We start from the raw sequence: 22,937 nt of genomic DNA, 5'->3' as shown, positions 1-22,937 counted from the left end.
TTTCTACTGTATGTTAAGGCTATTAAATTAATATATATAGCTCACTCTGAAATTAGAGTTTGAGTTTAATATTCATATTAGTTTAATAATGATGACAAACATAATCTTGACTAGGCTTTTAGACTACATCTGTGTATTATCCAAAATCCACACAAAGCCCCACCCTCACTCATATAATATCTTGTAGACATGTAACAGTAGTCCCTAAAAGGCTCTTGTATTCTCTGCTGATTTACTGTAGGAGGTCAGATTTCCCATTTAGCTGGAGCCGGCCCAGTTTTCTGACACAGATATTGGCACACTTTTTCGATCTCCTGGCAGGGCAGATATTTCACAGATCAATAAGCCACATATGCCATTGTAGACAGAGTAAAGGCTGGTGTCGGTGTTATTAATGTGTTCTGTCTCTGGATTTATGTACTGTGTTGTATCAATTTTATGCTCTAGTATATACTGTATAGAAAAGATGTTTACAAACGTGTAATATATGGAAGGCATGTGTTACATGTGTGGTACAATTAAATTTACTGTGGGGTGTGTGTTTTTTTATTTTATTTTATATGTATTATATTTTATTTTGTTTTATCAAGCAATAGGAATCTGCAACATATTAAAGTGCAATATTAAAATGGCCTGCACCATAAAATTGTTAGATTGTGTGGATATGACTTTTAAAAATTTGTCAATACTCTAATAATAAACATTCGAGACTTGGATGCAGATTTATTTGTAGAAAAATGTTTGCATATTTCGGTTGTCCTTTCATGTCTAACACTGCGATTAATACAGTTACAGGAGCTTATAGTAACTCCTAAAAGACATCCTGCGTTGCATTTTGTTAGTGATGTTGCATCTGTGGTGTGACGTCTCAGCAGCAGTTTATGTGAAGTGCAGGTCTGCAATGTGTTCTGCCTCCTGCCTCTACTGGTTTTGTCTGCATTGTGTTAATAAAGCTGCATCTTGACTGTGGGCTGCAGGAGTGCATGTGACACTGCAGTGGGTTGCAATGTGATTTCGAATCAAACATTTATCACATGGCAACATATGCTTTTTAAAAACTGCACTTTACAGTTTTTACAGTATTAAGAACATTTGCAATTGTACTCACCAACTTAATTATAAATACTATACTAATACTGGCTAGGTCCCCCTTTTGCTCTTAGAGCAGGCATTATGGCATGGATTCTGCTCCATGTTGGCATGCACCACGTAAATGCTGTAGATTTATTATCCACATATTAACGATGTGAATCTCTTGTACTGCCACATCCCAATGGTGCTCTATTGGACCATAAAGAGATCTACTTAATAAGCAACAATATTTAGATAGGCTGTGGCATCCAAATGATGTGTGACTGTGTATTTAGAGGCTGAATATATGCCAAAAACTCTCTAACATCAATGTATAGTGCATTGTACATTCTTTTCTGCTCACCATGGTTGTAGAGTGCTTATTTGAGTTACTGTAGATTCCTGTCAACTCAAACCAGTCTGGTCATTCACCTCTGATCTCTAATCTCTTTAAAAACTCCAACCCTATCAGCAAGATGTATTAGTCTGCTGTCCCTCACTCAGTGAATGCTTTTCTCCTGTTTTTCATATATGCTTCGAATGTTGTTTGTAGAAATTCAGGTAGATCACCTGAAATACTTATATTTATTTTTTTAATGTGAAGGATAACTCAAGCTCTTAAACTACACTTTCATAGACTACACTTTTCATAACTTCACCAGATTTTGGTGGAGTTATTCAGTCTATGTAACTGTGTGAAAGTGTATGGTAAATGTATATTAGTATAAATTGAACAAACACAAAATAAATTTAGACCATTATACATTTGTAAGAAATATTTGGAGCAGGAAGTACAATTTTATTCATTTGGGTGGGCAAGTTTGAAAGTCACCTATTGAACACCACCTCCAATAGCAACTATCTGTTTGCACTAAACACCATTAAAATTACAACTAAAATCAATGTTAGATAATAAGATATAACTGAAAGTAAACATTCTGGTAATGTACCTTTATTATGTTTGGTTAAAGAGCTGATGGGACACTGGAAAGTGTAATGTTAATTGTGGATTGAGATGCAAAGGCTATCATTAGTCACAATGTGTGTTTCTTTCTGAAACATGGTTACTATAGTAATGTATTCAATGTCTACATCTACATGTTTCGTGTAGGAGTCAGAAAGAGTAGGAGTCTTTTGTAGTGTGTAATAGCTGTAAAAGGAGATAAAGCTTCCAAGTGGGCTGGCATGGAGACTTTTGTTCCTCTGCTGTCCATTGTCACATATGACCTTTTGAAAATTTGACATATTAGCTTTGTGCTTTTTTTTTTATTGAGTAGGAATTAACAGACTATTTTATAAGTCATTAATATGCAGTAATTATTACCAAGTACAATATATTTCCAAAAGTATTGGGTCACCTAACCTTTACTGCTACATGTGGTTCTTTTCCCAACTGAACTTGGAAACCCAAACCTGTTCCAGCATGGCGATGCCCTGGTGCACAAAGTAAGCTGCTTGAAGAGCTGGTTTACATGCTTTGGAGAGGAAGATCTTGAGTGGCCTGCTATAGAGCTCTGATCTCATCCCTACTGAACACCTTTGGGATGAATTGGAACGCTGACTGCACCCCAGGTCTCGTCACCTACATCTGTACCTGCCTTTCGTAATATCATTGTGTCTGATTAACACAAATATCCATAAGCACACTAGAAAATCTAGTGAAACTGCTTTGCAGAAGAGTGGAGGGAATGATAATAGCAAATTGGGACTAAATGTAAAATTCACCCACTGAATTTTACAAATATTTTTATTTTTAACATAAATAAGCCGCACCTATTTTTAACATCTATAAGCCGTCTATTAGTCTACACTAATGTACTTTACACAGGCTTTAATGAAAGACACGTTACACACGGTGTAACGGGTGAAATATGTTGCGCTTCCTTTAGGAGCATAGCGGTATTTTGGGAATAGCCTGGCACTGCATTTTCTCCGGTATTACTGCGTGTGTTAAAGATGAGGAAAATGTCCTTATTATTTTCTGATGCTTATTTCTAAGTTTCTTTGACCAACCAGTAATGCTGTTGCCAAGAAAAATAAAAAAGCATGAGTTTTGGAAACCTGTCTGTGCTTATATGATTTCTGTTGCAACTGGAGTTAGCGAGCTCTCCCTTCACCCAGACTCAACACGTTACAACGGCTTGTATCTAAACAGTAGCCTACCAAGAAAGTCATTGTTCACTGTCTTCCTCCTTCCTTTCACAACTATTTCACAACTAGTTTATCTTTTGGCATCGTTGTGCGTTTAATAAAAACTTTTTTTCTCCCGATGCCGTGCAGCTCAGAACACAGGTGAGGTGCGTTTTTTCGTTTCCGTTCGGAAATTTCATTGGTCTGATGTTATGTCGCTCAGATTTATGGCTTGAAGTTTGTGAAACCAGGAAAACCCAGGAGAAATTCATAAATTAGCCACTTCGTTGTTTCATCGCTTCGATGTTTAAGGTTCAAAACAAGGGAAAAAAGTAGCGGCTTATAGTCTGAAAAATTCGGTAGTAGCAGGGAGAGGCTGAGTTTGAGTGTGAGCCCTGGAGGGAGGCATTGCTGGTGGTTCTCTGACAACTACACTGAATAGTTTTGTGTAAGATGTATGTCTCTGGGATACATAAAAAAAACGTGCAGTTTTGTGCATTTGTTGCCATGTGTGGTCTTCCAACAGCACAAACACAAACCCACAATATTTAAAACACACTTTCTTTTTATTTTATTATTATTTTTTTTTTACGATTTACGGCTGTCGGTGCCAGTGTGCCTGCAGTTAGATTTATGAAAGCTTGTTGACCTGCAGGTGACTGATGACATTGGATCTGAATGGCTTTATTGTGCAGGGCTACCGAGTAAAGGACGAATGATAAGAGCTTGTTATGATGATATTGTTAGCCCCTATTTGACTGTCGTCATCACTAAGAGTACCCACTCTCTTTGTAGAAGAACTCAACACTGTATTTGGACTCTTGCATTCAATCAATTATATCATTTCTTTCTTATAAAAAGCATTTTTCCCACATGTAGCAATGTAATAATGAATATATCAATCTAAAATCAGCTTTTGTTCCAGTTAAAGTCATAACATATATTTTTTTACACCAAACAAGGATTTGCTTATATCAAGAAGATATTTTGCATTTCCACTAACGAGAAATTGATTTTTCTTTTAGGAACGGATTTCAGGGCAGCATATTGCTCACAGCTCTAGGGCCCCATTTGGATCCTGAGATTAGATTACTGTCAGTGTGGAATTTCTCCCTGTACACATTAGGTTTACCAGTTTTCTCTCAGCTTCCCAGAACATGCTGGTTTGGCTAAGATAAATGGTCCTTTGGATCAAATGGTTTTGTGTGGCAAAATGTATTTTAAAAATAAAATACCAAACACCTTAATTTTAAGTGTATAAAAAACGACACAATACAGCAGCCACAATCAAACTAAACTACCGTACTGTATTTTTGTATAAAAAAAGAAAAGAAAAACTTTTACAATGAAGCATGAAATTTCTTTACAAAGCTTATACTTCACCATTACACTGACTCAGTTGATTAAGTAAACAATGATTGATAGATTTATGGCTTGAAGTTTGTGAAACCGGGAAAAACCCAGGAGAAATTCATAAATTAGCCGCTTCGTTGTTTCGTCGGCCGAGTCATGCAATTAAGCTGACATATGCAACCAGTTAACAGATCAAATATTCACATTTATATCCCTGTGATCTCCCAGATGAAGGTTATTTTTAAAGTAATCAACAGTTTAATTTTTTACAGTTTGTGAATGGCTTTGTTAATTGTATCCTAATGTATTTACTTGGTGTGTGTGTGTGTGTGTGTGTGTGTGTGTGTGGGTGTGGGTGTGTGATGCTTTCTAATAAACTGATGTCTCATTTAGGGTGTATTTCCACACCAGTACAACGTAGTTACTGTAAGTGAGTAAGTGTTTACTGCATTCAAATGTGTGTACAGTCTTTCTATGTGACAGTTTGACATGCTTACAGATCTTTAATTTACACATATGAACTCTTTTTGTGTATTATTCTGATGACTGTCTGCTCATTTTTATAAAAAATAAATTGAAATTTGAAGCTTTTCTGTCATCTCATGGTGACCCCACAATGCAAACTAGACAGCTGAGAAACTCATTTTCTCCTTGTCCCAGAAAAAAGAAAGAAATACCAAACCTAATTCAGCCCTAGATTCCCAATTTGCATGCAATGTCATGTCATTTGCAATTGGACAATGTAAACTAGTACCATTAGTAGTATAAACTAGTGCCATTAATTAGGTCAGGCATGTGGATTTCTTTACACTTCAATCTGCACATTTTCCTCAGTCTTGTCACATCATAATCGACTCCAAACAATTAGAGTTCTTACAAAGCATCTCAGGTGTAAGAACTATTTTTTAAACACTTACAAACAGAATGTAGTGGTTATAAATCAGTGCTGAGTTGATTAGTGAAGACATCCTGCACCCCAGGAAGACACCCCACTGATTCTTCTCATCCTCGTTGTCAGGGTGGAGCCTCAGAGGTGGTAGTCTGGGTATTAAAGACTTGCACTGTCGGCCCCCTGCTGCTTATGTAGTATTTTATTGAATTTGTTGTCTGAGGAGGAGGAGAAGAGCCTCCACAAACCCGTCTGCCTTCTCAGATTAAACTACCATACAATAGAAGCAGCATGGATGAGGAGTAAACCATAATGTGAGTCCAGGATACTATGAGTGGTGTGTTCGGAATTTACTTCCAACTGTGAGGGAACTATGGAAGTTAGCGTGATGACGTTTTGATTATTATAATTTTGTTAGTAAATTTTCTTGCTTACTTTTTCTTTATATAAACTTGAAATACTTTTTTTTTTTTTTTTTACATATATTAGGAGCAACAAGATTGACCTTTTTTTCACAGTTTTGACTTTAAAGGCAAAGTGAGGTCTGGTGCAACCAAATACACAAAAATAAGTGAAATAAATTAATGAATTTCTAGGGCTCGGACTTTGTTGCTAAAAAAAAAATACAGCATCTTGAGTTTCATGATGCAATGAGAAAATGGGATAAAGTTCTAGAGCAAATTCAAGCACCAGTAAGGGTTCTGTTATACAATATTTTTTCAGAATTACAAAACGGAAAGAATGAGACTCAAACATAATTTCTGTAGGAAGCCGTCCATCAAAACTCAGTGTCAAGGTAGAGTTTCAGATTTAAACCTTATAATTGACTGGGGTGACTTTTTTGTCCATTTATATATTTTTTGAATTTTGTGTAGTTTAATCAAATCTCAGCTTTGGTGCCACAAAAGGTGGAAAAGTCAAAATATGCTCCTTTACTTTTAAGAAAATATAAGAAAAATCTTAAACCCTTTACCTATTGGCCTTTACAAAAGAACAGATGTCTTATTCAGACTCAGCTACATGTAAAAAAACACCCAGTCTGCAATTTAATTGTGGTTAGCATGCAGGATCTTGTGTGCAGAATATAAATGATGGACGAATTACTGCACTGAACTACCTACATCTTTGAACCGGGGCTCCACATGAAAACGCTGAGTGCTTCATTCATGGTTCAGATGAGAGAGAGAGAGAGAGAGAGAGAGAGAGAGAGAGAGAGATAAGTAGAGTGAGCATAAAAGAGAGAAAGAGATGATTCAGTGATCAGCCACTGCAGTGCTTCAGTTTTAAATAAGACTTTACTCCTGAAATTAACTCTCATCATATGGGGTTCTTTCTCAGTGTATTTTACTTTCACTTGCTTTAATTCTTTAGATAAAATGCATTGATTAAAAGATTACTGGTGTTAGGTATTAAAGGTGTTACAGGAGCTAAAACAGGAGCAGGGTGATGAATAGCGCACTGCAGGACACCTGCACAGCTTTCGAATGAAGACAAGGTGAGAGAGGGGACTTGTGCTCAATCCGGCAAGGCAGAATGACAAGCCTCAGACCTGCTCTGCGGCAAGAGACTTAAGGAAAACGAAACACAATGCATTAGCAGAGGATGGGTGGGTCTAAAAGAGGCAGAACTCTGAAAGCAGAGAGAGAGAGAGAGAGAGAGAGAGAGAGTGCAGGGAAAGAAAGTGGGGAGGGGAAGATTGAACGTTGCTTTCCCAGTCAGCATAAAACAAGAAGACTACAGTATGTGTGTAAAGTGGGCAGTACCAATTTGTCGCTTTCCCTCCCTGCACTCATTTTTTGCCTCTTTTCACAGACACACACTCGCACTTACGCTAATGCTAGACTAGCACCGTCACACACATTTCTCTCAGGAAAAAGCCTTGTTGCCAGCTTTGAGGTTCTACAATGGTGTTCATTGGCACAACTCTTAAATCCTTCATTAAGTATTTCAAGAGGAAAGGTAGGCTTCTTTTGCCTGACACTATTCTGCATACAGGTTTACTCCATTGGCTCAAGGTCAGCTATACTGTACATGTTGAAGGATGCGGGATGTTTCATTGCTGCCACACTGGGTGAGATGCATATGCTTGTGTAGGAGAATGAATTGGCTTCTGAGTGACCTTGCCTGTGGGTATGGGTAAAAGGTGACAGTTATGGTTTGTAATTGGGCTAATGCTTCAGTCTTGTTGAAGATGACACGCTGTGATTACGAGGCATTCTGACTGAGCTGCACTGCACTTTCATTAGTTCTTAGTGACCAGCATAGACAACAATTTCTGTTTGTTTTAGGGTTATTGTGAAATCACAGCTAATCATTTTTTCTCTCTAATGTAAGCATCTGGCTTTAATTAAAATTATTGTTAGTGATAAATGTTGGATGCATGAATATTAATTGTTTAATGACTGATAAGGGATTTGCTGCAGCTGGTTAATTTTCCTAAACGAACAAGTTTTTAAAACATATGTTGTATCAGCTATTTTTGAGATGTTTAGAGAGTTTTGCAAATCAACATTGGTATGGTAATGGTGAAATGAAAGGTAAGGGACATTAGCTTGCAATGGCCATGAGGACAGGAAAGCACATTTATTATTTATTATTGTGATATTGCATATTTATAATAATATTGAAAAATATTGCCTGACAGCTTATAAAGTTTTGCTCTGTTACACTGTGCTCCATAAGAATTGACAAAATTTGTATGTTTTATAATGTAATGATCTGATGTAATCAAACATTCATTTATTTATTTTTTCAATTAATCAGATTAAAAACAAATTTTTTTTTATTATTTTAAAATACCCTAATTTGGAGTATTTATGTATAAAATAAAAAAGTGCAAAAATGCAAAAGCCACTTATTAGTTATAACTATATTTAATTATTTAATTATTAAAAAAAAACTTTAATTACATTTTATTAAGCTTAAAATGGCTGCCTTTTCGAGTATATGGGGGATTTCTCCTTAACCAAACTCACTCATGCTGGGTTGTTTCTTTTTGTAGAAAAAAAAAATACTGCATTTGAGTCTGCAAGGTAAAGCAATTTGTGTAAATCAACATTTGTATTGTTTTTAATGGTAATTGCAGATGGCAAGTTGACAGCCATGCTTAAAAGATCAATATAAGATATAATACAACAATGTTTTGACAATTTCATAATTAATGTAATTTTGTATATTTAAAATAAATATAAAACGAGCATTTGAAAGTTTAGTAAAGCCGCAGTGAATCACGTTAAGTTAACTGTTGCAGTAGACAAATGCTATTGAACAGAGAATGGAACGAAACACAGCAAGCTAACAGGCTTGATTAAAAAAGGAAAAACTATGCACTGGTGTACAAATGCATAATCAGTCGCTGAAATCCACAACAGTGATTAAAAATGTAATCGTTAACTGCTGCTGTTATTTGCTGCTTTTAGATGTAGTGTTTGTTCACACCATTTTAATTAAATCCATCACTGTCACGATAGAACAGATCCAGTGCGACTGTCTTCAAGTTAGCAAACAAACAGTTTACACAATAGCACTTCATTAAATTATAGCAGTTTCACATGATTAAGATTATACAGTTTTTACTTACCATGCTGATGTTTCGCCTTTATCCCTGACTTGGGACGCACATGTTTTCCTGCTACCGTTTGATTTGTACTCTCTGCCATTTCGCAAGCGGCTGGGTTATCTTGCCGTCATGCAAAACTGAAACTTGAGCAGCCCAACTAATCGATAACGAAATTAACAAAGAATATGAATTTCATTATCGATTAGTTTTGGCAGCCCTAAATTCTACAAAGCAAAAGACATCATACGGTAACACACATAATGGGGTGTGTTTGTGTGTGTGTGTGTGTGTGTGTGTGTATGTTTGAAGGGGTTGATGGGGGCAGTGAAGGGGGTAATTGGCACACGTTTTTACCTTCAATGCTGTGAAGTTAATTTTGGTACAAACAGTTATTTTTAGTAGTCACACATGTATAATAATATACAATAGTTTATGTTAGCTTATTCTTTAGGTAGGTGTATTGGAAATGATACAACGCTTTACACACACTATTTGCCTATAATTACATTTAAACCATTTCAGTTCCTTCCTCTCTAACACTACACTAAAGTGTTTAGGGGGAGCAGTTACATATGCAAATGGTACCAGCACAATTCCTACCATTTGAATAAACTTCCTAAAAACTGCAAAAGCAGTTTAGATTTTAATTTTAAAATATATATTTACACTTCATTCATCTTGAAGCTTTTTAGCTCTCAATTTTCATTCTAGTGTAACTATGAACAGAAGGATTAATAAACACCAGACAGCACCAGTTTTCCCTCACCCTGAGGCCTACGGCATAATTAATAGTGTAATCCGGGTATGCTTGGACCAGTCCGAGACATGCAGAGCCATTATGTTCAGATGCACTGGAGTTTTCAAACAAAGTCCAAGTATTGTATTATAAAACTGTACTTCAGTAAATCTTGACATATTTGCAGGGCTTCTTATAAACAAAAAAATCTATTAAATGACCACCTTTTAATGTTCTTCGACTCTTATTCTCTATGACACTTGTATGAGTGATCTTCTCCTTCTGCCCTCTAGCTGTGTCCAGTTTAGATGAAGAAAGCAAGTGGACAGTACATTACACAGCTCCCTGGCATCAGCAAGAGAATGTATTTCTGCCAGGAAGCAGACCACCCTGTGTGGAAGAGCTGCACTGCCAGGCCAAGGTCAACCTGAAGACTGTCCTCAGAGGTATGACATACAGTGCACATGAAGAATTACACTAGTCCAATGAAGGAGATTGAAAAGTGTTTTTCTGACAGACCAGGTGGAAAATGTAATAAAGCAGTGGTATATATCATATCAAAGAGCTATGATAAATAGAGGCGGGAATTTAAACACTTTAATCTGGAGAATTGTAAGGTAGGACCTGTTCATGGCTGAATAAAAGTAAAGCTTATTTTATTATAATGCTAAATTATATTCTTCTATAAAAATACAAACTTGGTTGACCATTTTCAGTGCCACTCATGAAGCTCCTTACTGAGACAGTGGGTGATTCTTGGTCACTTTTAAAAAGTCTTCTGAGTAAATATTTTTGGAAATGTTTTTTTCCAGTGTTTTTCCAGTTTTTTTCAGTAGAACGTTAATATTTAGATTGCATGTGCATGTGTATGTGTGTATGCTGCCTGTGTATCAGCAGGAGGCAGGAGGAGCAGGTGGCCACCTGAGCAGTTTCTGTCCCATTTTTGTGACCACTGACGTCTTAGCAAACAAACAGGAGCATTTACTACCATGTACATGTAACAAATTTTAAATCAAATTTTACATTTGCTAATAAACAAAGATATGGTTAGAATTCAAAACTTCTTCATTTGTTGTAAATAAACTAAAACTCATTTGAATCTTTCCTGAATGTTCAAATTAGTATGGCCAATTTATGGAAAGCTTTATAATAACTATAATTTCTTTTTTTCTTTTATTTTTTAATAAAAATACAATTACTGTGTTAATAAATGTAATAGCCAAAATAATTGGAAATAACATTGAATACCAAAGCTAAGTGTAAACTAATAATTTTATATAGGAGTCTTTTATAAGTAATGAAATTGTATAAGTAATGTATTTTTTGTTTAATACTTTGGTGGGGTCTGGGGCTGGGTAAAATCTGATGGTGAGTTTTTGTGTGTGTGTGTGTGTGTGTGTGTGTGTGTGTGTGTGTGTGTGTGTGTGTGTGTGTTTTATTGAAGAGGTCAAACTAATTATGTTAACTGAGTGTGTGTGTGTGTTTGTGTGTGTGTGTGTGTGTGTGTGTGTGTGTGAGAACAGTATTTAATTCCCTTCTGCTGTGGAATTAATAGGAAAGCTTAACACATGCACTCTCTCTCTCTCTCTCTCTCTCTCTCTCTCTCTCTCTCTTGCTTTCACTGTCTTTCACAAAGAAAATGTTACTCAATTGGCAGCTATTTTTTCTTGCACATGTACATACAGAAGATGTTTTTTTTTTCTATTTATTTCTCATAGAGTATTTGTGTATATTTTTATTATATTTTTATATTAATATATATGTATATAATATGAATACACCATTATACTGTATATTGTTATAGCACTATTTGCTAGCTTTAAATGTTCTATGAGTATACACAGTATATAATGATTCTGTACTATGTGACTGACATTATTCGGCCTAGCAATGTATAGCTCATCAATGCTGGCACATGTCTAACGCGATCAGTATATATTGATATTATAGATAATGGATGCTTGTTTAGGGAAGCACAGTTTGGGTCTAAAAAAATGTATACTAAATAAATGTATTCAGGTTACAGTATTAAATTTAATTGGGGAGTTAAAGTGACAAAAAAATAGTTTGCCTGTGCCTACTTTGTTATTCCTTGTGTATACTGAAAGGGCAAAATTACTGGGACATGACGGGGACCTTATCATCGACAATACAATCACTGGGAAAAAAAAAAGATACAGCATTTTAGCAAGCAAATTTATTATACAATATATAGACAAAATTATTGGGACAACAGACCTTTTAAGCCGTATGTGGTTTTGCCGTAAACTGTTACCACTGTGTTGGAGGCACACAAATGTAAAGGATATCTTTGGATGTGGTAACAGCAAATTTTCCATTCACTTGATCCTGTATCAGAATGATAATGACCCTGTGCACAAAGTGAGCTCAATGAAGATCTCGTTTACATGATTTAGAGTAGACAATCTTGAGTAGCCTGCTATAGAGCTCTGACCTCATCCCTATTAAAGACCTCTATGATTAATTTAAATATTGACCTGCATCTCAGGCTTCCTCACCCATCAGTACCACAAATCTCCACAACCACACTCCAAAATTAAGTGGATTATCTTCCCAGAACAGTGGAGGTTAATTATAACAGCAAATGTAGACTAAATGTGGATTGAAATTTTTAAAAAGCACATACAAATCTTGTGGTCAGGTGTCCCCAAACTTTTGTCCATATTGTGTATTCTAGGATTTTTTCTTGTTTCCACAGGGACTGTGTATACAATACAACGTTCTGTGTCCAGAAAGTAGGCCATGTAACTCACACTTGGGTTATGCTCAGGCTTGTTAAAGTAGTTGTTCTTCATCCCACATTAGTTGATCTACTGAAATGCTGCTAAAACCAATTTACACATCTTACATATTTATCACATCCAGAAGACCTATGAATAGCTACGTTTGCTTTTTCACCCTCGTATTATTTTTCACACGACATGACCGGGGATGTTTTATAGTCCATATGTAGGATAGCTGAAAAGAACACTGGAACAGTGTCCTAGATAACAAAAATTGTATAAGACAGTAACCAAAGTGGGTTCATTGAGCTGATTGTAATGAAGGGTTATAAGCTGTAACATTGGACCAGTAAGGTCCACAAGTCACTAGTATCAGCACTATTGAAAACGCTTACATTTTGCATTGTTTTACTTTTTAATTCAACAGTTTCCACTGCATTTGTATTATTGACAACAGATTGAGAAAAAAAGTAAAATCTTTGAAATAGATACTTTCTATGTCACCCTATTTGCTTTAATGACAGTGTGCACTCAAGCTGGATCAAGAAACCACAAGTTAAATTTCATAATCCATAATACAACAAATCTATGAGTCTTATCTGATCAAATGCTTCAATAGGTAAAATTATTACTAAAATAAAAAAGACTAAAACAGATAACATGGTCTATATAACACATTTGCTTTAATCTTATCTTGAATATAAAATGCTGTTTCTATATGAGATATTGGACATTTCATAGTTTGTTTGAAATATTTCTTACAGCTTTTGTTTATTTCCTATTTTAAATTAGGAAAAATCCATGATTTTCAGTGCAGTTTTAAAATTTTGGAATCCCACTGTATATGAGAAATGAGTACAAGGTATTATTAACAAAGCACTGTATATAACCTAGATGCCAAACTGCATTTCGTTGCTGTGTACCTGTACAATGCAATGACAATAAAATTCTGTCTGTCTGTCTGTCTGTCTGTCAATGGAGCCCATCATTTGGAATATTAGTGGCAGTGGGTGGAAACGCTGGTGCGAACCCCATTCCCTAGATTCATAACCCAACATTTATAGAGATGCTGTATATACCTTAATAATATTGTTCAGCTTTAATAATAGAACAATTTGATGCATGTTTTAGTGAGTTCAATGTTCAGTAACAGTTTTTATTGTAAACCCCTGTGTCCTCCTTTGGACTTTTGTGATAAAAGGTTTAAACACATAAAACAGCAGCAATCAAGAATTTTGAATATATTGCGGTAATTGGACATCCACTCCCTTTTTTTATTTTTTATCAGAATGTGACAAGCTGCAGAAAGATGGCTTTTGTGATTCCCAGTACTACTCCCAAGGCCCAACATTCTCCTCGCCTCTCTTGACTGATAGTGATGGAAAACTGGACCAAGTTGAGATTGAGAAGAAAAAAAAGGTAAACTTTGATTTGTTTATTTCTTCTAATAATAAATACGTATTACCATATGGTGCATGCTGGACATTAATCTTATTGTTCTTTAAGGCCAAAATGGTTGACACAAAACTAATTTTGTAAAATTAAAAAAAAACTAATTTATTCAATATATAATGGTTGGTAATGCATTTATTAACATAATCAACCACGATTTGATTCCTGTTTCTGTCTACAGTCTTGATGCGTACACAGAATGCACATGCTTTGAAGACTAAATTTTTTACTGCCCTCTAGTGGAACTTTGCTATTGGAATTGACAGTCAAATAATGAAATATAAACCTTAGTATAAAGTATAATTTACATACATTTGTAATATTTATTCTTGTTCTCCTTCCATCAAGCGGTCTAGAATACTAGACTGTTTGCCAGAGTATTGCCTCTCTTTCTGCTATCAGTTGAAACCTTGCAGGAAAAAGGTACAGTTGTTGCTGGCTCTAGATTTGGGTAGCACTTTGTTCATATCTGAGAACGGGTAGATCTTCATCCTTTAAAAAAAAAAAAACCTCTAGCTGCCTTCTGCACTAGTCTAGTATCCAGTATTTGTGCAGAAATAATTATGTTAATGTAAACTTTTGCCTTTTGAAAAGATAAAAAAAATTATAAAAAAAACTTTCTTTTACATTTAATAGTGTAATACCATCCCAAACACTACCATCCCAAAAACAGTCAGCTCCAGAATTACTTTGTAAAGATTTAGAAAAATTATAAATGTGGCCAAAATATTTAAAATTTTTAATTAAAATTATCTAAGAAAGCTAATCTTTGAATTTAAAGTGCATTTTATTCTGAGAAAGTAAAATACTTATTTATCAAAATCATTTAACATTTTTACAACCCATAAACATTTGTATAAAGGAAATTTAACTGAAGCAGTCTTTTGTAATCCCCTGTTTTTTCTGGAGTGTGAATATGAGTTAATGAAGAGGCCAAATTTTGTTAGTCATTTTTCAACATGAGTAGTTTTTGAGAATAAAATTTAACGTGTGTTTCTGATAATAAGAAAATGTCTAAACCTGAAAATAGCCATATTTTGTGTGAGAAATAATTCAGTTTTTTTTTAAACAGCTGGGTCTTGCAGTCTATCTGGAAAAAGAATTCTAGTTGGTTGTCCCAGAGGTACTTTAAAGGGGATAGTTTTTTTTTGGTGTCACCTATTCTCCAAATCTATTGTCAGACATCTATTGCCATCTTCATTCCAACTAACTATTTGCAAAGAGAGTGCCAGAAGAAAAAGCTTTTCTTTTATCTAAACACACATGCAAGCACCTGGAGTTACCAAAACTTTGACCAAACTGGGTTTCTCGAGATTTTCGTAAAATAAATAATCATGGTGGTTTAGTGTAAAAAGAAGCTTTTCTATATCATGAGAGACCATTAAGTTAGTAAGAGAGCATAATCTGAAGTACGGTGGAATCTGTCATAAAGTGGGTGTAGTGTTTAAACTGTTTGATCCAAAAAAGGCTCTGGAGCATTGTTAGTATACAGGATAAGAATCTGGCTGTCTCTGCCAAGAAGCTATAAATGGGTCAGTATTGCAATGACAACAGAAGACCAGACCCCTGACTTAGACCCTATTGAATAAAGTGGTGTTAGCTGAAGAGGGGTGTCTGCCAGAAAGGACAAAGGAGCCTGGCAGACATGGAGAGATTCTTTAGGGATGTTTAAAGAATCTAGATTCTTTGAGGGATATTTCATAATATTTACATGAGAAGACTCTTTTTGCGAATTGCAAATATTTGGGAAGGTTGCATTAATAATTCAAAGTGCTTTTATTAAACAAAAAAATAATAAAGCTTTTTACTGTACTTAGAAATTAGAATAAATGTTTAACCTGTTTTTACTAAGTAAGTTGGTACTTATTGCATACCAATATGTCTGGAGCTGGCTGTATTATATTTCTGTAACTATCTAATCTACAGTAAGTGAGCATAGAAATATATAAGTGATGTCAGCAAATTAATATTTTTTTTTAACCTCAGTTGGCTCAATTTTCTTCTATTACAACCAGTTTGGAGGCTCAGTGTTAAGCAGCCATTGTAAAATGGAGATCAAATTAGCATGAATAATTTAGAGGGCTATGCCAGAGCTTTCTGCACTGAGAAATGTTTCATTCACAGTTTGGTCTCTTGCACAGAGTTAAAGGCAAAGGTTTCTTAAAAAAAAATTGGTTTTGTCTTTCTGGAAAATTATGAAATATAATTCCATTTCTGTGTCTGGATCCAGCCTCATTCACCAGACAAGAAGTTCTCCGAACCAAGTTCTCAGCGTGTATAAGTGTATGTGTTGTGTTCAGTCATCAGAGACGTCAGCCGAAGAAGAGAAGCTGGTGTACTCCTTCAGGCCACAGACCCCTCTGCTGAATACCATCAGTGATATAAACAACCATAACAGCTGGAGTAAATGTCTACCCCTACCAACACCGGAGGAGAAAATGAGGCAGGAAGCACAATCTGTGACTACTGATATTGTCCCCATCAATATCACAGGTACAGCAAATCTTTAGAAATGTTGTTCAAATATTTTTGGAAATTGTTGTCGTTTGTATACATTCTATACTATAGATTTATTTTAACATTTTGAAATCATCCAGGGCTTTAAGTAAAGTTTCTGTAAAAAGGAAGCATCATAAATAACCTGACTTGTTTTAACCTGCTTGCTGTAACTTGCTTGATTTCCTCACCTCATTACAGGAGAGAACTTTGACCGGCAGGCAAGTTTTCGTCGTACCATAATTAACACTGACACTATAATACGGAGGTCAAAGAGGGTGAAACGAAGGAAGACTATAACAGGGGTTCCAGACAACATCAAAAGAGAATTAGGTATGAAATCCTCTTAAAAATGAAGTTTGGTTTTAGTTTAATTCTGTTAACATCTATGTAGTACGCAGAAAGTAACAGCTGAATAAATGTCAAGGTTTTAAAGGTCCTGTAAATTTGGTTCATTTGCATTTTTTTAAAAGTTGTGACCTCCTTCATTAAATCTTGGAGACCATATAGAACTGTTTGTTACCATATGTTAAACTGCATGTTTAAGCATAGCATGTTTATTTACTATGTGTGTACTAGACATGGCAAACTAATCATGTCAATACTTCTCTCCTTACAGCAAACAATGAACAAACTGAAAACAGATCTCAATCCATCTACACAACAGACCAGTACTCTACACTGGGCTCAATCAAGCATTTAGTCACATGTGAATCTGGCTGCCAGACAGATGATATAAAGAATGCACCGCCCTCGATGCGTAGAATTCGTTCACAAAAGGGTCATGGCATTACTACTCAAATGGCAAACATGTCTCTCTCGTCTTCTGGGAGCATCCCGAACATGAGTGACTGCAATGATGCTGTCTCTACTCATCAACTTAATGCCAGTCTGCAAGGATTTCATAGTCTGCCTCGTCAGGGTGCTCGAATTTGTCTTCAAAAGCTCGAGGCAAATTGCAGCAGTTCTCCGTATTTGGCTGTCTCAGGCTCCACAAGCTCCTTACCCTACCAGGTTACCAGGCAAAATGTTAGCCCAGACTCACAGCACATGTCTGATTTTAGAAAAAATACATATGTCAGTTCAAGGTCTGATGAATTTCATGCCTTCCAGAATAAATCCCATAATGCCGCTTCAGGCTACATGGATTCCATTCACAGTAGTAGCACATCCTCTTTGAACGCTGGAATTGTTTTACAGGACTCAAGAAACCATAGTTCTGTCCACTCATCACAAAGCTTTGACCCAGAAGAGGCCCCACTATATCCTATACCAACTTGCCCCTCGGAACAACCTTTTAGCAGTAGTGAAACCTCTTGTTCTGCCAGTTCCTCTTGCTGTCAGTCTCCAGCCTTCCTCCACATGGCTACAGAGACCCAGTGCCAATGTAGTATGCTTGATGGAAGGAACTGTAGTTCCAGTAGTGTCTGTGAAGACTCTGACATACCAGAAGGGAGCATTCCTAGCTGCAGCACACTGACCACTGACCACTGGAAGTATAAACCTGCTTCAGTGGACCAATGTACCTCAAGCTGTTCATCCAATAGCAGTAATGTTTGTAATAGTCTGGAACATTCACCCAGAAAGACAGATTCCTGGTTTTCTGTTTATAATGAGGGATTCTATAGCTCTATTCATTTGGTACCAGAGTATAAATCTTACAGTCATGGTTGCATCAACAAAGCAGAGGATGCAGGACAAAATTTGTATGAGTGTAAGGAGCACCACAGTCATGAAGACCGTGTAAGCCTGCACAGTAATCATTCTGTAACTCGCAGCATCTCTCTGCGAAAAACCAAAAAGCCCCCACTCCCTCCCAGAAGAACTGACTCGCTGCAACGCAAACCACAGCAAAAAACAAACCACAATGAGAAGGTGCTTAATGAGCAACTGATCTCCAGTCTTAATGAATCACTGAAAAGTCACAGTGCCTCATTCTCTGGTCAGATGTCCTTCAGTGGATTAGAAGACCCTTGGGGACTGGGTCTTAGAAGCCAGAGCTCAGTTAGTGTAGCAAGCAGTGGAATGTCAGCACCAGCTGCTGTGTGTCCGACCACACCAACACACAGTGACAGCAGCAGTCAGCACTCAGAATACACTGAATCATGGGACTTTTACATGGATTTTCCCCGCTCATGCTCTGATCATGGGCAATCCTTTCAAATTACGAGGCCTGTGCTTACCAAAGAGAATTCAGAAGGCTTAGATCATAATTTAATTCCATCAACTGCCTGCAACAAGACTGGGAAGAAATCCAAGGTGTCCGCATCACCAGACAAAGTCCAACTTTTGACTTCACCATCTAGTGGTTATTCAAGTCAGTCTATTACACCAACAGCAGGTACCCCAGTGACCTCACTTATGAGAGTCAAATCTCCATCAGGAAGGCCCAAACCAAAAGTCCCAGAAAGAAAGTCCTCACTACGGTCCTCTGTATCCCCTTACTCTACATCCCTGTCTTCAAATTCATCAGAGTCTGTCAGGAGCCTTCCAACACCTCCTCCTCTGCCTCAAATATTGCCTGGTTTAGTCATCCCTCAGTCTAGTTCAGCTATTACTATGCCCAGTTTAATTAAGACCAGTGTATCCCCAATCATGCCATTATCATCTCCTCTGTCTATGAGCTCTCTTCCAGAGCCATCTACAATTCCAGAAAAATGTCAAACATTCATAAGCTCTTCATCTAACTCTCCTTCCCCTACATCTGAAGCCTCATCTCTGATGCTGATTGAAAATAAAATGAGCCATCCACAACTCCCACCACCTCCACCTCCTCCTATTTCATCAAATATTCACACTCAGTCTTTTACCCCACCTTTGCCCGGGACAGGTTTTCAAACCGTAACCATTTTAAAAGCAACAAATTCCCCTATAGTTTTGGATACAACGAAAAAGGTAAATGAACTACCAACCAACTCTAGGCAGTCTGACAGACCTGCAGGAAATGACAGGCCAGTCATTTCTGCACAAGCTCTCCAGAGGGTACAGCTCCGACCAATAAAGCTTATGAAATTGGAAAATATTTTCACAGATATTATAACAACAGTTTGTGGCTCAGAAAACCAAGATCATAACAAGATGCCCAGGACAAGTACAGACAAACCTGTTGAAACAGAGGTTGACCAAAATTGTATTGTACCTGATTCTGTCTGTCCACTTCAGAATGGCAAAGATACAAAAGATTTATCATCAAAGGAGACCACACCTACAAAGTTGGTCCACAACACAACTGTTTTACCTAAACCAGTGAGCAGTACCAATTCTAGTGAAAACACTCTAGAATCTCCACGTGGCTCTGGACCTCTAAGTACATCTCCTGCCTCCTCCAGTGTTTTACAGTCCACAACGTCATGTGCCTCTATTGGTACACTCCATGATCAGAGGTCTTCAATTTCACCTGAAAAAAAATCCAATCACTCTTTGATTATGCCATCCATTTTGCACCAGTCTGCTTCGAATGGTCTTGTGCAGCTTGAAGTTACTGACTCAACAATGTCCTTAGTGCCAGAGACCCTACACAGCACTTCTCTGGCAGATGCTGTTAATCAGTATGAAAATCAACTACATCTTGAGTTTGACGTTAAGAGTGATTCCCAGCATTCTACATCTGTCAGTCCACAAAGACACTCACTCAGCAGTGAAATCTCCACAGACAGTCTAATTGACCCGCAGCTCACTAGCTTGACTCTCGATGACCAAGATAATGGATTGTGTGATTCAGATATTGGACTGAGTGATAAAGGCATTGCAGACGATAGCTTAAGTAGCAGCTCAGGGTCGGTCAACTTCAAAGAGGAAGACAATTATGAAAATGGTGAGATTCTTTAATGGCTTCATTTATTGCATAGAGCTAGAAATGTTTGCAGAAGTGTAGTCCTGTATTTTTCCAGATCATTTTGCATTTTACTCATATTCAGCTTCAGTTTTACTGTTAGCATATCAGACTTATTTAATAGAAAAGTAAACAGGATACATATGTTTTGGTGTTGTGTGTCCTAGATGCTGTTTTTGACTCTGGAACAGATAGCTCTTCTCCAACTTTCAGCAGTACTGGAGAAGATATCGATGAAATGTCACCTACATGTCCACGAACTACTGATGACCTTTTTGCAGCAATCCATAGGTATGCCAAATCATATAATCACTTGGATGCAGCATTAGAGCTCCCACTTGAAACTAATAATGAAACACCATCAAAATCTGTTAAGTTGCTATTTTTATCATCCCACAGGTCAAAGAGAAAGGTTCTAGGGCGTTGCGATTCTGAGGAGGAACGTTCCCGTGGTTTTATATCGCCACCCGTCACACCAACAAGTTTCAGCCCTAGCATTGCTCGGATGCAGAACAGTTACAGCCAGCGTAGGCTGCGCCGTTCCAACACTAGTAATGACAGCTTCAAAGCCCTACTCCTGAAGAAGGGCAGTCGGTCAGAGCCTGGTTTTCGAATGTCTGCTACAGAGATGTTAAAATGCACTGACCCTAGGCTACAGAGATCCAATGCAGAGGCCCCATCTCCCTTTTCAACGCAGTGCACCTCCCCGGGGAGAAGCAGGAAAGCATCAGAGGAGTGGGCACGTACAGAGGGTGCATTGCCTCGTTTTTCGCCCTCACTTTCACACTCCAAATATGGGCGCTCCAGTACTCCACCCTGTGCTGCCAGCAGCCGGTATAACTCCCGCAGTCGCATCCCTAGTGGACCTATGACTGTGATATGCGAGAAGGAAGGGGAAGTGACAGAGTCAGTAGACTGTTGTAACATTCCTTTCCCTGTGTCACTGTCCTCCAGTGGCACAGTGTGTGCTCAGGGCAGCACTTAGACCAAAGCTGTTCGAACCAATCTTGAGATTGTAGAAAAATTGTTACACTCAACTACAGATCACTAAGATCTTGCTCGCTTCACACACTCGGCCCCCTGTAGCCAAAGAGAGATGTGGAAAAGGGGAAGTGGATTCTACAACTTTATTTTCATTCTTCTCTATAGGAAGCTTTTTAAATTTCACATGAAATGTCTAATTATTCCCAGAGGTTTACCTTTTTTCCATCTATTTTCTCTATTTGCAGGTTAGGAAGAGCAGGTTAAACGTAAGTTTCATTTTGGCATGTTAAGAAGGAAGGATTCAGGTGAAATGTGAGAGGTTTTGTTTAGATAGCTTGTTCTTGGTTAGTTAATGACCAAATCAAGCATGTGTTGGAAATAACAGCACATCATACCACCACAAATGATAAGTTAAAGAGGTTTAGGTCAAAAGTATGGAGTGGAATACTGTATTGTATGAGAAGGTCTTAGTTAACACGAGAACACTAATAACTGTAAAAATGAAGTTGTTAAGGAATGTATATGGAGATGTGTATATTTACAGTCGGATAAAAGTAGAGGCTTTTGGAGGTATTTAGAAATATTGAACTTCAACACAGTAGATTTGCACTACATTTCAAATCCTAATTACTATTGTGTCCAACAATTTTCATTTTATAGAAAATGTTTTTTAAATGGGCACATGTTCAAATGCTTTCATACCTTTTTTTTTTATTTTTTTTAACCAAAACATGTAGTGTATAATATTACCAAGCAATCTAATCCTCTTTTCTTTACTTATATGAAAAGAATACAGGTGCTGTATGCTCAATATCATAAATGGTGCATATTTAGACTGCTTAGGTTAGAACACATATATTGCTAATACTGGCCCTCAGTGAAAAATTACTACACTTTTGTATTAATGTTGCTTCAGAGGTACTGTATAGTATGGAAACCTTGAAGTGCAAAACAAATGAACAAAAAAAACATTTAGCAATGATGCAAATGCAAAAGAAACAGATAAAAGACAAATGAAAGATTCGAAGGCAAATCAATGAACACGAGTGCAAATAAAATAAAAAACACTAATAAATCTGAAGGCATGATATTAAATTCAGAAGCAATGGCAGCAATTGAGAAAACCAGAACCCAATTCTATTATAAAAGCACTTTTTTCTTAGTACTTATTATTATTATTATTATTATTATTATTATTATTATTAGAGGACTAAAATTTCCTAGGATTTTATTTTTCATTTGTTGTAGTTTTTATGTATTGTTCATTTATTGTGCACTTCAAGGCTTTCCCATTAAAGCCTTGTATATTCTATTTGTTCTAGTTCAAAAACTCCATTTACCATATCCGCAATAGCCTGAGAGTAGATATATAAAACTGCTAGGGTGAAACCTATGAAAAGCCTGTTTCTTTTCAATGCAATAAAGTTTGTTGACCAATTTTCTGTGATATTTTACATGTATAGCCTTAAACTGCACAAGAAACAGGGATATACTTGTATCCAGATGTATAATAAAAATCTAAATACATATTATTGTGATATTCCAGTAGATTTGATTAAAAAGACCAACCAAAATAGGTTGCAAATGAGAGACACGACTAAACAGATTTTTTCATTAAACTACTGTCATTTTCATTCATTGTACTACAGAAGCAAACAATTAAATAAATGGCTTGCTGATTTATAATTATA

At 36.6% G+C, this 22,937-nt stretch overlaps 1 protein-coding gene across 5 annotated transcripts in view; it reads left to right on the top strand.

The window, feature by feature from the left end:
- The window catches only part of nhsl1a (NHS-like 1a), a 53,930-nt gene extending 30,993 nt beyond the window's left edge, over positions 1-22,937 (top strand). For 2 of the 5 annotated variants that reach the window (XM_046856199.1, XM_046856200.1), the window contains exons 2-9: positions 10,032-10,184; positions 13,771-13,901; positions 14,283-14,357; positions 16,235-16,427; positions 16,632-16,763; positions 17,050-20,244; positions 20,430-20,553; positions 20,662-22,937. In XM_046856199.1, coding sequence (XP_046712155.1) covers positions 10,032-10,184; positions 13,771-13,901; positions 14,283-14,357; positions 16,235-16,427; positions 16,632-16,763; positions 17,050-20,244; positions 20,430-20,553; positions 20,662-21,247 — 4,589 coding nt within the window. In that variant the 3' untranslated portion in view covers positions 21,248-22,937. Of the gene's footprint in view, positions 1-7,193; positions 7,403-10,031; positions 10,185-13,770; positions 13,902-14,282; positions 14,358-16,234; positions 16,428-16,631; positions 16,764-17,049; positions 20,245-20,429; positions 20,554-20,661 lie in introns of those variants that run through there. The other 3 variants (XM_046856202.1, XM_046856203.1, XM_046856201.1) reach the window with 3 other exon arrangements.

This window comes from Silurus meridionalis, chromosome 8 (genome assembly GCF_014805685.1).
Source record: "Silurus meridionalis isolate SWU-2019-XX chromosome 8, ASM1480568v1, whole genome shotgun sequence".
Taxonomy (NCBI): domain Eukaryota; kingdom Metazoa; phylum Chordata; class Actinopteri; order Siluriformes; family Siluridae; genus Silurus; species Silurus meridionalis.
Note: the sequence above shows the minus strand (reverse complement) of the source record. Positions and strands in the feature narration are given on the sequence as shown.